Source organism: Gymnoscopelus braueri, assembly GCF_963280865.1.
Source record: "Gymnoscopelus braueri genome assembly, contig: SCAFFOLD_155, whole genome shotgun sequence".
In the NCBI taxonomy this organism is placed as follows: Eukaryota; Metazoa; Chordata; class Actinopteri; order Myctophiformes; family Myctophidae; genus Gymnoscopelus; species Gymnoscopelus braueri.
This window is the reverse complement of record NW_027660678.1, coordinates 20,001-34,532: the sequence shown is the minus strand read 5'-3', so window position 1 is coordinate 34,532 and position 14,532 is coordinate 20,001. Positions and strand designations below refer to the sequence as shown.

Genomic DNA, 14,532 nt, shown 5'->3' with positions numbered 1-14,532 from the left:
GTTCACCCAATCTGTTTCACGTCACAGAAAAACAGAGATAAGCTTCGGCCCTGTGTGGGGCCAGCTTGGCTCCAACATTGCTCCCTTTGCTCAGCTCTTTCAAGCTCAGCACATTAACCCTGCTAACCCATTGCACTACATCTAACGGAAGGTACACGCCAGCCTCCATTCATCAGTCACATCTACCGTCTTCTCCTCTTCAGGTGCGAATGCTAAGCTGCGCTACCAGATAACATCGGGGAACACAGGAGGTGTGTTTGATGTGGAACCAGAAGTGGGCACTATCTTTATCGCCCAGCCTCTGGACTATGAGCAGAACAAGAGGTAGGAGCGTGGGCCACGGTGGAATGGTTGTAATCACGGTAGACCCAGAAAATGTTTGTTGTTTTACGAGAGTTTATGAGTTTTCCACAGGTCACGGATAGGACAAATTAATTCATGTGTAAACATAGCCTGGTAAACCCTCCCTCCGGAAATCTCAATTCCATTTCATTTCAGGAGTGAGTCTGGCCTGATCCGCCTGTCTGCAATATTGGCTGTGCTGGAGTTGGGCGGGAGTAATACCGTTGACTGACAACCCCTTCAGCCAATGATAATTTTTCCCCTTCAGCCAATCAGCAGTTAACCAGTCTTAATGTGACGCGACGGGACTTTTGAGACAGCCATACCCAAAATGGGTTGCCTTTTTCGGGTACAATGGTGTCACTGCCCGCCCCTACCGGTTCTCTAATTATTATTTTTTTAAATAGGCTTTGTCATGATTAATTGACCACAGTTAAAGTTAAACAACTAAATTCTATCCAAACGATATCTTATAAGTAAATTCCGTGCCTCAAAATAGAAGTTAGAGAGCTTTTTGAAGTAAAAAAATAGCGGAGAATTGGCCGCACAAGAAAAAGATGGCTGCCGTTCGTGTTTTGGGCTCACTCGAACTCGCCACCTGATTGGCCAACGTAAGCTGTCAATCACAGAACAATGAGCGACGACGCTGATAGGCGCGGCCGTTTGGCATACACAGCCAATATTGCAGAGAGGCGGTTCATGCCAGACTCACTCCAGGAATCAAATAGAAATGAGATTTCCGGAGGGAGGGTTTACCAGGCTAGTGTAAACATGAGATTAAAAAAAAATATCATAATTCTTACACTTTTCATTACATATACAGTACTTAATTGCATTGTGTTAAGCTCCTACATCTCTATGACAGACTGTCAGCTGATGGCTGGCACACACACACACACACACACACACACACACACACACACACACACACACACACACACACACACACACACACACACACACACACACACACACACACACACACACACCAATCGCAGTCGTTCAGAGAACGCTAAAGCCTTTTTTTAAATGAGAGCCTCCTACTATTCAGGCTTCCTCACACTGCACAGTGCAGTAATCGGCAATCTGCCACCTCCACCCCAACCACCATCTGGTTCTGTACTCTGGTATTGATCAAATTGTATCATTGTTGCTGCAGGTTCTGATCCGTCTTTATTGCACACTGTCTGCTTTATCGTGCATGCTGCCAGAAGAGCAGAGGGTTTCTTAATAGAACCATACCCCCATACATACGTTCTTTGTTTAAGCTGTCAATAACTGTTATTATTTAAGTATAGATGTATTTATTTATAATATATATATATATATATATATTTTCCCTCCTACATCAGAGATGCAGCTGTGAGCTCTGGTGTTGGTAGTTCTCCCAATCCCTTCATGGTTGATTGTTGTCATATCAAGTCATAATGTACGTGGCGTTGTGCCGTCACGTACTGAAACAGCAGCATTCATGCCAGAAAGATTTCTTTATGCATGAATGACAAGCAGGTGCATTCAACAACGTAGCATAACAACATAGGCTATGTTATAGTGTTGTATTTTGGATTGAAATCAATTTGAACATGAAGGAGGATTATAACAATTGAGTGTAGCCCAACGCTTCGTCTTACGTTTTTTTTTCAGAGCTTTTCAATTAGAGTGGTAATGTTTTATGAAGCTGTGTTTATCCCATGTCTTTTATTCATTTTCATTTAAAACAAATTGCAACACAAGCTCACAGTGACGCTAGCTAATGGACTGTGTGTGTGTGTGTGTGTGTGTGTGTGTGTGTGTGTGTGTGTGTGTGTGTGTGTGTGTGTGTGTGTGTGTGTGTGTGTGTGTGTGTGTGTGTGTGTGTGTGTGTGTGTGTGAGAGAGAGAGAGAGAGAGACACTTTTGTTTTTTTTTACAGGCCAGGATGTCTGAAGGGAATTGTATTTTCCAGTATGTGTCATTTAAAAAAGGCCAAAAGCGGTAATTACATGCCTAATGGGACCTCACTCTGTCTGTGGCAGTGGGTGTTTGTCTGTGTAACCGGATTCTAAATTTGAACACGACCGTGGTCAGCACAAATCAGCGTTGTTAGGCAACGGTTTCTCTGTGTTAGAAACGAAATGTCTTGTGCAGGTACAAGCTCCATGTCCTGGCCTCGGATGGCAAGTGGGAGGATTACACGACTGTGACGGTAAACGTGGTGAACAAGAACGACGAGGCGCCGGTGTTTACCGTTAATGAGTATTACGGCAGCGTCACAGAGGAGTTGGATGGCTCACCAGTCTTTGTGCTGCAGGTATAGTAGTTCTATCATCCCTTCATCTGTACCATACAACACTCATATATACACATATAACACACTTATTGTTCAATAGACCATATTCACACGGTGGCCATGTTGCTATTAAGTCAATGAAGTGCCACCCCGGTTGCCACGGCAACGGGGTGGCACTTTCAATGTTAAATTCCAAAATGGCCGGCGTATGAATATGCTCTATGGCAGTCACATGTACAACGTTTGCTTAACAAATTGATTGCCAAGATCGCATTGATGCGTTCTTTCAAATGCATCACTTGATGGCCAAGATCGCATTGATGCGTTCTTTCATTTTTTGGGGAAAATGGGCGACCTAACACAGCTTTGGAATGATCGATCGTCACTCAGAGAAGTAGAATGTGGATGTGACGTCGTTCCAAAAAAACAGGAAGCCATCCGCTTCCTGTTTGGGATTTTCAGAAAAAAAGCTGTAACTCAGTTTCTTTTTTTTGCATTGAAAACCACTAGTTTTCAGCGGGCCGAAGCCCCAAAATGGCGGATCGCGGTTGGAACGTTGTCGTTCCTATGGATACACAGATCCCTCCGCTAACCCACGGGGACTATTTTGTTTGTGTTTTTGGGACACAATGTCGGTTCCACGGCGTTTCAAATATCATGGGATTGAGGTAATTATACGCTGGCAAGGGGATAGAAAACTATGTTTAATATCTTGGCAATCAATGTGTTAACTATAAATTGCATTATTACATTTTTTTCATTTTATTTTTTACAATTATGTATTGATTTTAGCGCATGGAGATATGCAGCTATACACAAGGGGTGGACACAAAGAAGGGCCATGCAGAGCTTCAAACAAAGGGCTCAGAGGATAAAAGAAACAAATAAAACATTGCAGCCCATACTTGTTCAACACAACACCAAAATAAAACCAGCTTGAAGGAGTAATTTTATTGCCCATATGAGATTTCAGCAGTGGGTCAAGAATGGTTGTCAGTCAGTCCATTTTATCTGTGTTCATTTGTTCAATCTGGACTAATTTAGATTTATTTGATTCCCCTCATAAACTCACCAACTCCTTGTCACATAAGACATGCTTGCGGTAGCTAGGCTTTTGGCCTTTGGATGAGTTCGCTTCTACTCATCAAATTAATTCAAGATTGTATCAAGTAATTACTGTGCAAGCACAGCTAGGTATGACCCCTGGCTACATCACTGACCTTCCAACCTCCAAGAATGAGTTCAAGCTAAGACACTCCATCAAGACATTTAAAATATTGTTAGTATAATTATGGTAGATGAAATTACATTACTACTTTCAGCAGTTCTGGGAATGTGTTATGTACATAGAACGTGAGAATGTGTATTATTTTCATATAATAATTATACACATGGGTTCCATGTCATTCCAGCAAAACTTCACTGGCAGCAAATGATTGCCCTATTCAACTAGTTTGTGATCAAGAGTGCAATAAGATTTACAAATGTGCCAGATATGACTTAAAATAGGCCACATCTGTCAATGGGAACGTGTCACACTGCAGGCTGCAAGCCAAGAGCACTGTTCTATTTTCTCCCTGTCACTCTCATGTCTGTTGGAGTCTCTCTTTAATGTCAGTTGCATATGGTGGCATCATACACTGTGTTTTCTGACTGACTTTTTTTCGGTTTCAGAGATAGAAAGGAGAAAAGAAGTCACGGATGATTGAAATGTGTTGTTGTCTTCTACCAACTCTACATGTGTGCATGTTCCAATGCTCCTGCAAAAGGAACATTAGTTCATTTTATGGCTCCACATCCAGAAGCAATTACCATGCTAAATTGAAACATTCTTGGCCTGGCTGAGGTGTAATTGTTGCTGAGGTGATGAGGATGAGTAAGAGGCAGAAGTGTGTGTGTGTGTGTGTGTGTGTGTGTGTGTGTGTGTGTGTGTGTGTGTGTGTGTGTGTGTGTGTGTGTGTGTGTGTGTGTGTGTGTGTGTGTGTGTGTGTGTGTGTGTGTGTGTGTGTGTGTGTGTGGGGTAGGGGGTGCCAGGTTTAGCAGCTGGAGAGTTCATAACAGTTGTGGAGTGCTTCAAGTCTAGACATCACTCCAAGTCAGCAGCTTTTCAATAATTAAACTTCATTAACCATCTCCTCTTATCCTCTCTCTCTCTTTCTCTGCCCTTGCTCTCACCCCCATTCCTTTGATGCTGCAGGTAACAGCATCTGACCCCGATAAGGACGCAGACCAGGAGGCCTTGCGTTACTCCCTACACGGCCAGGGCGCCGAGAGCGAGTTCATAATCGACGAGGTCACGGGCAAGATCTACGCCCAGCGCACCCTGGACCGCGAGGAGCGAGCCGTGTGGCGCTTCGTGGTCCTCGCCACGGACGAAGGCGGCGAGGGCCTGACGGGCTTCACGGACGTCATCATCAACGTGTGGGACATCAACGACAACGCGCCCGTCTTCGCCTGCGCGCCCAGCTGCCACGGGGACGTGGCGGAGAACTCGGCGGCGGGGACGTCGGTCATGGAGATGACCGCCACCGACCTGGACGACTCGGCCGTGGGGCAGAACGCCGTGCTCTCCTACAGGATCGCGGGCAGTCTGGACGCCACCGGTGGCGGCGGCGAGGCGGGCGGAGCGCCGGCCTTCTCGGACATGTTCTCCATCAACCCGACCACGGGGACCATCACGGTGTCCAGGAACGGCCTGGACCGCGAACAGGCAGAGTCCTACCTGCTGGTGGTGGAGGCCAGGGACGGAGGAGGGATGATAGGGACCGGGACCGCCACCGTCCGAGTCAAAGACATAAACGACCACGCGCCCAGATTCACGGAGCACTCCTGCCTGGCCAAGATCTCTGAGAACGCTGAGCCTAATGCAGAGGTTTTATTTTTTGGATTATTAGTTTTAGTACAAACCTAATAGCTGTGTATAAGGCTACAATGTATATTGGTTTATAATTGGGACTCTATATAGTTGTTCTTATCTCCCCCTGGCCTTAACCCATTAAGGCCTGAGGCCGATTCTACAAAATGTCTTCTAAATCCTAACTGTTTTTTGAAAAAAACTTATGTTACTATGTCAGTGGTAACTTTTTCATGTCAAGGACCCCCAAAATTATATGTATTTGGCCGCAGACCCCCATCTCAAAATATTTTGTTCCAGGGACCCCCAGAAGCAAAGATTTGAGTTACACATGTTCGCTTTAAAAATATATATATTAAAATATTTGCACAAATTTTCACGTTTAAAAAAAAATAGCAGATCTACAAGCTCATAGTGCGGCACTCGGTGCCGCGCTATGAGCTTGTATATCTGCTATTTTTGAATAGCCAAAGTGTAAAAAAATTAATAAATAAATAAAAAAAAGCATAATATGATTTTTTTGCTTTATAAAGTAAATAATCTTTCCTGTCATGGGTTTGTTGCATGCTGTCAGGTTCTGGAACTTTCCGCTGAGGACAGAGACACTGGAGAGAATGCCCAGCTGACCTTCAGCGTTGTAGCAGGAGACCAGGAACAGAAGTTCTTCATGGTCAGCTACCGGCAGGAGCAGCGTGGGACCCTGAGGCTAAAGAAACGGCTGGACTACGAACGGCCCAGCGAGCAAAGGTTCAACCTCACCCTTAAGGTATGAAATAATGGGACCCACTGCCCCAAAACAACCTTCAACCTCTCTGTTTTGCACTCGTTAGAGATGACTTTGATCCATCTGACGTACTGTCACGTTTTTCCTTTCATATTTCTTCATTTCAAAGAAACACTTTCTTTCTCATTAAAGTCAGGAGCAAGGCAATGGTGTTTTTCTTTTCTTTTTAGCTTTTTCTGCCTTTATTGATAGTATATAGTAGATAGACAGGACATGGGGAGAGAGAGACTCTGCCTTTATTGATAGTATATAGTAGATAGACAGGACATGGGGAGATAGAGACTCTGCCTTTATTGATAGTATATAGTAGATAGACAGGACATGGGGAGAGAGAGACTCTGCCTTTATTGATAGTATATAGTAGATAGACAGGACATGGGGAGAGAGAGACTCTGCCTTTATTGATAGTATATAGTAGATAGACAGGACATGGGGAGAGAGAGACTCTGCCTTTATTGATAGTATATAGTAGATAGACAGGAAATGGGGAGAGAGAGACTCTGCCTTTATTGATAGTATATAGTAGATAGACAGGAAATGGGGAGAGAGAGACTCTGCCTTTATTGATAGTATATAGTAGATAGACAGGAAATGGGGAGAGAGAGACGGGGAGTGACACGCAGCAAAGGTCGTCAGAATGGGGAAACCTAGGTACCCGGACCGCGAGGTCAGCGGTCCGGGCCAGGCGATGGTGTTTTAACCCATGAGCTATAAAGTACAGTACTGTATGTGCAGTGGATTTAACCCATTAATACTGGGAAACCATCTGTGTCATTTTAGATTTTTGCGTTGGCTATTCAAAAACAGCAGATATACAAGCTCACAGCACGTCACTTCGTGCCGCGCTGTGAGCTTGCACACCTGCTATTTTTGAACATTTTTGAAAAATCTTGAAAGTTTGAGTTTAGAACTACTGATTTAGAAGGCACTTGTAGAATCTTAATGGGTTAATGTGGTTGTTCTGGCAGGTGGAAGACCTGGACTTCTCCAGCCTTCTGCATTGTGTAGTAGAGGTCGAGGACTACAATGACCACACACCGGTATTCATCCCCCACTTCCTGTCCCTGGCTCCACTCCCCGAGGATGTCGCCGTGGGCACCACTTTGGCCCGTCTGGCAGCCAGCGACTCCGACTCGGGTCAGAACCGGGAGATCACATACAGCCTGTCGGAGGACTCTAACCCCGAGGGTCTGTTTTCCGTCGACCAATCGGGTGTCGTCACCGTGGCCCGGCCTCTGGACCGGGAGACCACGGGACAGCATCACTTGGTTGTCCTGGCAACGGACCATGGAGTTCCGGCTCTCACGGGCAGTGCCACGGTCCAGCTGCCACTGTTGGATGTGAATGATAACGGGCCGGAGTTTGAAGCGGCGTACAATCCTGTAGTCTTTGAGAATGTGGCTGGACCACAGGTAAGCTGGACTGCTCAGAGCATGTTCATGACAGTAGACAAAACAGATTACAGATTACATTAATGCATGATTCTCAACCCTTTTCATTTGAAGCACCCCCCCTGTTCGATATGCATTAAACCACGGACCCTCAGTTGATACAAACATTCTGTAAACAATCTCTCAGCCATTAGAAGCATTAGAAGCCCTTTCTTACTTGTGTAGTGCAAGACTGTGACAACAGAATTACAGAATTATAAACAAACAAATGAGTCAATGCATGTGACTGAACTTGTGATGAGGCCAAACCAAACATTGACTCAACAAGACAGTGACATGACAAAACTTATGAATCCCCAAATTAATTCACGGATCACTGAACACAGTGTTGGACAATAACTAAAAACATTTTTTTTTTAATGTATCTCCACTTTACTTGAGTATTCGTGTATTTGTATACTTGACTTCCACTCATTCATTTCAAAGACAAATAATTGTACTTTTGACTCCACTACATTTGTAGGAAGGTATAAAGTACATGCAGTTCTATAAGACCACAACACGTTGCGATGCGATATGCTGTGAGATTGACGTTCTGCTATTTTCAGTATTATTGATATTCTTGTAAATATCTGGAAAATCTTAGATTTTTTGGGGAAAATGACAAAATGTCAATGCAGCAATGCATTAAAAAAAAAGGTGTAATTTGTACTTTTTAACACATCGACCGCCAGAGGTTAATCTCATAATGTACTCACCAGTGCCAAGGTGTTTTTGTTGTTTTTTTGTTTTTTTCATGTCGCCATAGATCTTGTTAAAATCCTTAAGATTGAGCTCTACACGGTCTGTTTACATCCGCGAGATCTCCCTGTATCTCCCAGTGAAGATCGCGTGTCAAACGGGGCATCCATGTTTGAGTTAGAGCGGATTACGTTAAACAGTGAAATGCGAGGAGAAAAAACTACAGGAAGAGAATTGAGTTTCAGTTTCGTCTGTAGAATGGGAGCGGGCGTGATCGTCAAAACCGGATCCCAAATAATTCTATTTCCTGTCATCAAACCGGAAACGGAAGTGGATCAAAAAAAATCCGAAAGTGCACCCGGACCGCGCATGCGCGAAAAGACCGCAGCCCGTAGGGCTACGGTCTCGGCGCTTAACAGTTGGATTTAACGGACCGTAGGACTACGTTCTTGGCGGTTAATGTGTTAATACTTTTTTTTAAAGCTGGTACTTTTAAATACTATATTTTTCAAAGCAAGTACTCCAGTACTTTAACTCAAGTACAAATTTGTAGTTGAGTAATATTTGACCAGAAGTACTGGTATCAATACTTGGCCTCCAGCACTGGGGTTGAGTGCTTTGCCCACCACTAACTAAAAGTGAGGCCAAACCAGACAACAAAGACAGTGACTTGACACAAAAATCACTGATCATAATGCCCTGGCCTTCTTAGGTGGTCAGGCTGAACCAGACGTCGACTCTCCTTTGGGCCGTTGACAGGGACTCCCCGGAGAACGGGCCCCCCTTCCACTTCGCCGTCCCCGCCGAGTATCGGCACAGCAACGACTTCTACCTCCAGGACAACACGAACGGAACGGCCACTCTGACGGCTCTGAGGATGTTTGACCGCGAGCGACAGAAGGAGTTCCACATCCCCGTCGTCATGAGCGACAACGGACGCCCGGCCAAAACGGTGACCACCACGCTAACAGTGGCCATCGGCGACCAGAACGACCACGGCCATCTCGCCGGGGAGAAGAAGATTTTCATCAACAGTCATCGAGGTGAGAAGGATGGGAGGAGTTCTGCTGCTGCACAAAACAAAGACATACGCATACTGTACGTGTACATTATGTACACCAGTGGTTCTCAAAGTGGGTTCCTGGGACCCCCAGGTGTCCTTGAAGGCGTTTCCAGGGGGTCCCCAGCCAAATTAGAAAAAAAAGAAGGGACAATAATTGAATAATTTGGGGACTTTGACATGAAAAAGCTGAAGATAACCACTGATGTAGACATACACAACCATGCAAACATACAGTACAGTACCTGTCCAGTACAAAGTTAAACCCACCAAATGCAACACAGAGGCTGTTCACAGCATTGTCCACCTATTCTCAGGGCTGTGCGCGCATTTGTTTGAAAGCTCCCTCTATACTCCTATCCTGTTAGATTTGCGCATAGCAGGCCAATTTGCCACTGATCCAACCAATATTATTAATGCTGCACTTTTAAAAAGAGAGGAATGGAAGCAATGGAAGGTAGCAACTGTTGGATAGATGCACCATAATTATTTTTGCTTTTGACTAAAGAGGACCTTATGTGTGTCAGGGAGAGAGAGAGGAGTTAATAGGTGGTTAATTATTATTGCTAGCCGTTATGGCACAAGGGTGTGGTGTGTGTGTGTGTGTGTGTGTGTGTGTGTGTGTGTGTGTGTGTGTGTGTGTGTGTGTGTGTGTGTGTGTGTGTGTGTGTGTGTGTGTGTGTGTGTGTGTGTGTGCGTGCGTGCGTGCGTGCGTGCGTGCGTGCGTGCGTGCGTGCGTGCGTGCGTGCGTGCGTGCGTGCGCGCGTGCGTGTGCGAGTGGGGACAGCAGTGTTTTTGGTGCCAAGAGGTGGTATGTTCAACTTCAAAGTTATTAATCCCACTAGGGGCAATTAGTTGCGAGCAGCTTGTAACAGAGAAACACAGTAACATACATACATACAACAACATACAAGCAAATACTCCAAGGAGCTAATGTGGAATAATGTGATCTTAATCATTCTCAAGTAACAAGGTAAACATAAGGTAAAACTTTTTTTTAAGTACATACTGTATGTATGTTAGCTATTATTTAGCTTATCTTCTTATCTTGCAAGGTTCACTGCTCATTTCTAAACTTGACATGGATTTTGGCATGCTGCTATGTTTACAAGGTTACTCTCACAAGAGTAAGCCTGGTGCTGTTCAGAGGCCTGGCTGAAGTGTGAGTGTAGCAGAAATACTGCAATAACATGCATTGTATACTACTGTAATCATTGTGCATTCAAACAGCGTTTTCCATTATGCTCTCCCTCCACACCAGCAGCAACATCAAATGGCTATAGCGATGTGAAACACATAGAGTCAAGCCTTTCATTTTCCAGGCCAGGGGCTTTCCCCAATTGTACTGGTGCTAATCTATTCACAACGGAATGAGAGAACATGGGGTAGGACAGTGAAAATGTCGTTCCTCCTATTACATTCAAAATATTGTGCCGCATCAATTCTGTAATCTTTATATGCTTGTCAATGGCACGAGAAATAGAGCGAAGGTCGTACAGCACATAATATTTCAAGTTTGTCCTTTCTTTCTACGCCGTGGCTCCTCGGTGTCAGGAGCTAGTCTCGCAAACCACTGTATTGCCGATATAATTGTGAATATACAGTGTATATATATATATATATATATTATTTGTTTAGCTTTTTAGAACTGTATTTGTTTACTCAAAGTCAGTATTGGATTGGGCTGAAAATATGGAATACTTCCAGAATCTACTCTACTTCCTATGAGACTATTTACCTTGTTGTTTGTTGACTATGGTTCATGCTTCCTCTGCTTCTCTGATCTTGCACTTGTATGTCACTCTGGATAAGACTTAATTGTCTTAATCTTAATTGTAATACTAATTGTAATAGTAAATTGAAACATTGTGTTATTTTTGCTAGGCACTCATTTTCCTTGCTGATAATAACACCTGTTTCCTTGGAGATAACCTTGTTTTTCTCAACTACTCTGCTCTTGGTTTGAAAATAACTAATGGCTCCTTTGTGAAGGCGTGCTGTTCCTCACAAATGCTTTAGCTCACACTTCTTACACAATCATTGGCAAACAGTATCCTCATGCAGAGTGTGAATTGCGTTGCACACTCAGTCTTGTGCACACATGCATGTGTGTGAGTGTGTTGTAAATGCACAAGCACACGCGCGCACACACACACACACACACACACACACACACTCTTTACTATTTTCCTGTCTCAGATCGACAACTTTAAGAATGCTTACAGATCGTTTGATAAAACTCCACATTCATTATGCATTCATACAGTCACTCATTGCTATGGCGATATGTTTTCCATCCTCAGGCCGTATGCCAACCACTGTCCTGGGGAAAGTCTACTCTCCAGACCCTGATGACTGGGATAACAAAACATATGTCTTTGAAGGACACGTAACCAAGTAAATACTCCCTCAATTTAGCTCTTATTGGTGTTTGCCCTCTCTGTTGTCTGTATGTAAATCTTTGTCCTGCTATTTTTCCTTTCTTTGTTCCATGCGTCCATCATTCCTTATATTCCCCCACCCCCCCCACCCCAAATGCTTCCTTCTCTAACCAGTTCTTCTTTCGTTCCTTTGTTTGACGATCCTTCCCCTCACTCCTTCCATCCATTTACTCGGTTCTTTTTCTGCTTATGTGTTTTGCTTCATCGCCTCCTTCCTCCTCTCGTCTACCTCTTGTCTACCTTTCCTTCCTTCTCGTTAACTCCTTCCGATGTCCTATGTGACCAGTTATCTGAAATTTGTCCTCCTTTCCTCTCTCTCTGTTTCCATCCCCCCCCCACCCCCCCGCCCTCCTTGCCTCTCATCTCCTTTCTAAGCTGACATGTGTGGCTCAGTGGCCTTGATGTGACACACCTGGGTCTTTGGTCTGAGCTGAGCTTGAGATGAGCTGAGGAGATTGTGACAGGGTGTGTTTGAGTCTGCTCGCCTTGAGATCTCTTTTTAAAGGTAGTAGACACATTAATCCATTCAATCCGGGAACGGAACGCGTCTGTGTCATTTTAGATTGTAGCTAGATGTATAACCATTATTTTATACTTTGGCTATTTAAAAATAGCAGATATACAAGCTCACTGCGAGCTTGTAGATCTGCTATTTTTGAAAAATCGTGAAAATGTGTGCAAATCTTTGAATTTCACAAGTTGTGAATATACAGTACTTAAAATAAATAAATAAATACATATGTCATGTCATTTTGGGGGTCCTTGACATGAAAAAGTTTGAGAACCACTCATATTTAGCAACATAGGTTTTTCAGAAAACTGTTGGGATTTAGAAGACATTTGTAGATGCGTTCCCGGATTGAATGGGTTAGGTAGATACACTGTCAGTCACTCACACACACACACACACACACACACACACACACACACACACACACACACACACACACACACACACACACACACACATGTACAAATACATACGCATATCCCTCAGAACATTACATGTCAAGTGAGGTGACATTCTTCCCCGCAACGCCTTGACTTTTACTTTTTAACTTTGATCAAAAAATTACTAAGTTTCCCCCTCTCTACGCTCAAAGTTGTACCTGTGTGGGGTGGCTGGTTTATAAATAAGTAATTCATATTTCATGGTTAGCTCCTATCTGTCTAACCTGAGTAGGCTTGACTAGCATTGATATTGATATGTTGACATTGTTAATCTTTTCACTGCTGCTCTTACTTCTCACAAAGTTGAACCTGTCAAAATGAATCTATTAGTCTAGTATTATTACAGCCCCAGTTGTTTCCTACTGAGATCATGTAGATGTATGGTATCTAGATTGTGTGTTGTAAAACACTGGCATGCTTATGTAGCACACTACCAATAGACCACTTTCACAACGGACATTTTGACAGGTAAACAGCAGAAGGTAACAACATTAATTGTGGGTGTGTTTCATTTAGGTTTCACTGTGCACGCATGGACAGCTCCTCTATAACGTCATGCTGGCACACAGAAACATACCCACAATTAATTTCATTACTTTCAGCTGCATCAAAATGGAAGCTGTGAAAAGGGTCAATTACCATACTATTATACTATTGGCAGTATGTTCATAACATCAGTATTCAGAAGTACTTTTTTGCCAAATGTGAGGTTCATCCAAATAATTTAGTTTTGGCATATGTGAAGCCCAGTTGATTTTGCAGGGTTGTTTTTAAGTGGCCCTCTGTTGATTTTAAAGCACAAATGCAGTTGAACCTTTGAATACAGCGTACATAACACATTGAGCTCCTCTGGCCCGATTGTGTCTTCAATGAGTGGTTTGGTGTTTGATGTGCCAAGGCTCTGCCTTTGATTTCCACTCTAATTAATCTGAAATGAGCTCATCTGCAAAGGGAGTGTTCCACCATGTGAGACATCCACCACGTCAAATCACTTCCTCTCATGTCATACCAGCTATTGGTCTGTTTTATTCATTTTCCTTTTCCTGATGCTTCATTCACCCCAACATGTTGTCCTTCCTTTTTTTATTTCTTTTTTATTGCTGTTTTATTATTATCTGTTTCTCTCTGACCATTTAATTACCATGTAAGTATGGTTTAAGTGTGTGTGTGTGTGTGTGTGTGTGTGCATTTTCTTGCCTTCAGTTACTTCGTCCTGAACAAGCGGACAGGGTTTTTGATCATCAAGGAGAACACCCCGTCAGACACCTACCAGTTCCAGGTGCGCGTGTCTGATGGAGTGTGGCCTGATGCCATCTCCACAGTTACAGTGTACGTGAGGGAGCTGCGTGATGAAGCCATCTTTAACTCAGGATCCATTCGCCTTGCAGGTATGATTGCCTGGGCACAAAAACAAAACACACACACAGGCCTGTAAACAAACAAACAATAAGAATCCATGCTGCTGGTTTTCACACTTTTCACGTCAGAACACTTTCCCCCTAGTTTACACAGTACACATACCGAAACTAGAAAAAGTTCTCCTCGGAGCACAGGTCTCTGCCAGGTCAGGTAGGTTATTATGGCCTCCTGGTGGCGCTATAATAGGCCAATTTGTGCACAGTTTGGCAGCGACCGGGCCAACACTGCCAGAGATTACTGTAGCTGCTTGCAGACAGACGGACACACGGACGGATGCAAAA

The 14,532-nt window shown here is 43.8% G+C and overlaps 1 protein-coding gene across 1 annotated transcript in view; it reads left to right on the top strand.

The window, feature by feature from the left end:
• Nucleotides 1-14,532, top strand: part of LOC308081310 (neural-cadherin-like) — a gene marked incomplete at both ends in the record, with an annotated part of 140,904 nt that overhangs the window by 115,602 nt on the left and 10,770 nt on the right. Inside the window, 8 exons of the mRNA XM_080457692.1 lie at nucleotides 204-324; nucleotides 2,469-2,631; nucleotides 4,808-5,482; nucleotides 6,039-6,230; nucleotides 7,217-7,660; nucleotides 9,093-9,423; nucleotides 11,744-11,837; nucleotides 14,036-14,220. Of these exons, the coding sequence (XP_080313818.1) occupies nucleotides 204-324; nucleotides 2,469-2,631; nucleotides 4,808-5,482; nucleotides 6,039-6,230; nucleotides 7,217-7,660; nucleotides 9,093-9,423; nucleotides 11,744-11,837; nucleotides 14,036-14,220 (2,205 nt within the window). The remainder of the gene's footprint in view (nucleotides 1-203; nucleotides 325-2,468; nucleotides 2,632-4,807; nucleotides 5,483-6,038; nucleotides 6,231-7,216; nucleotides 7,661-9,092; nucleotides 9,424-11,743; nucleotides 11,838-14,035; nucleotides 14,221-14,532) is intronic.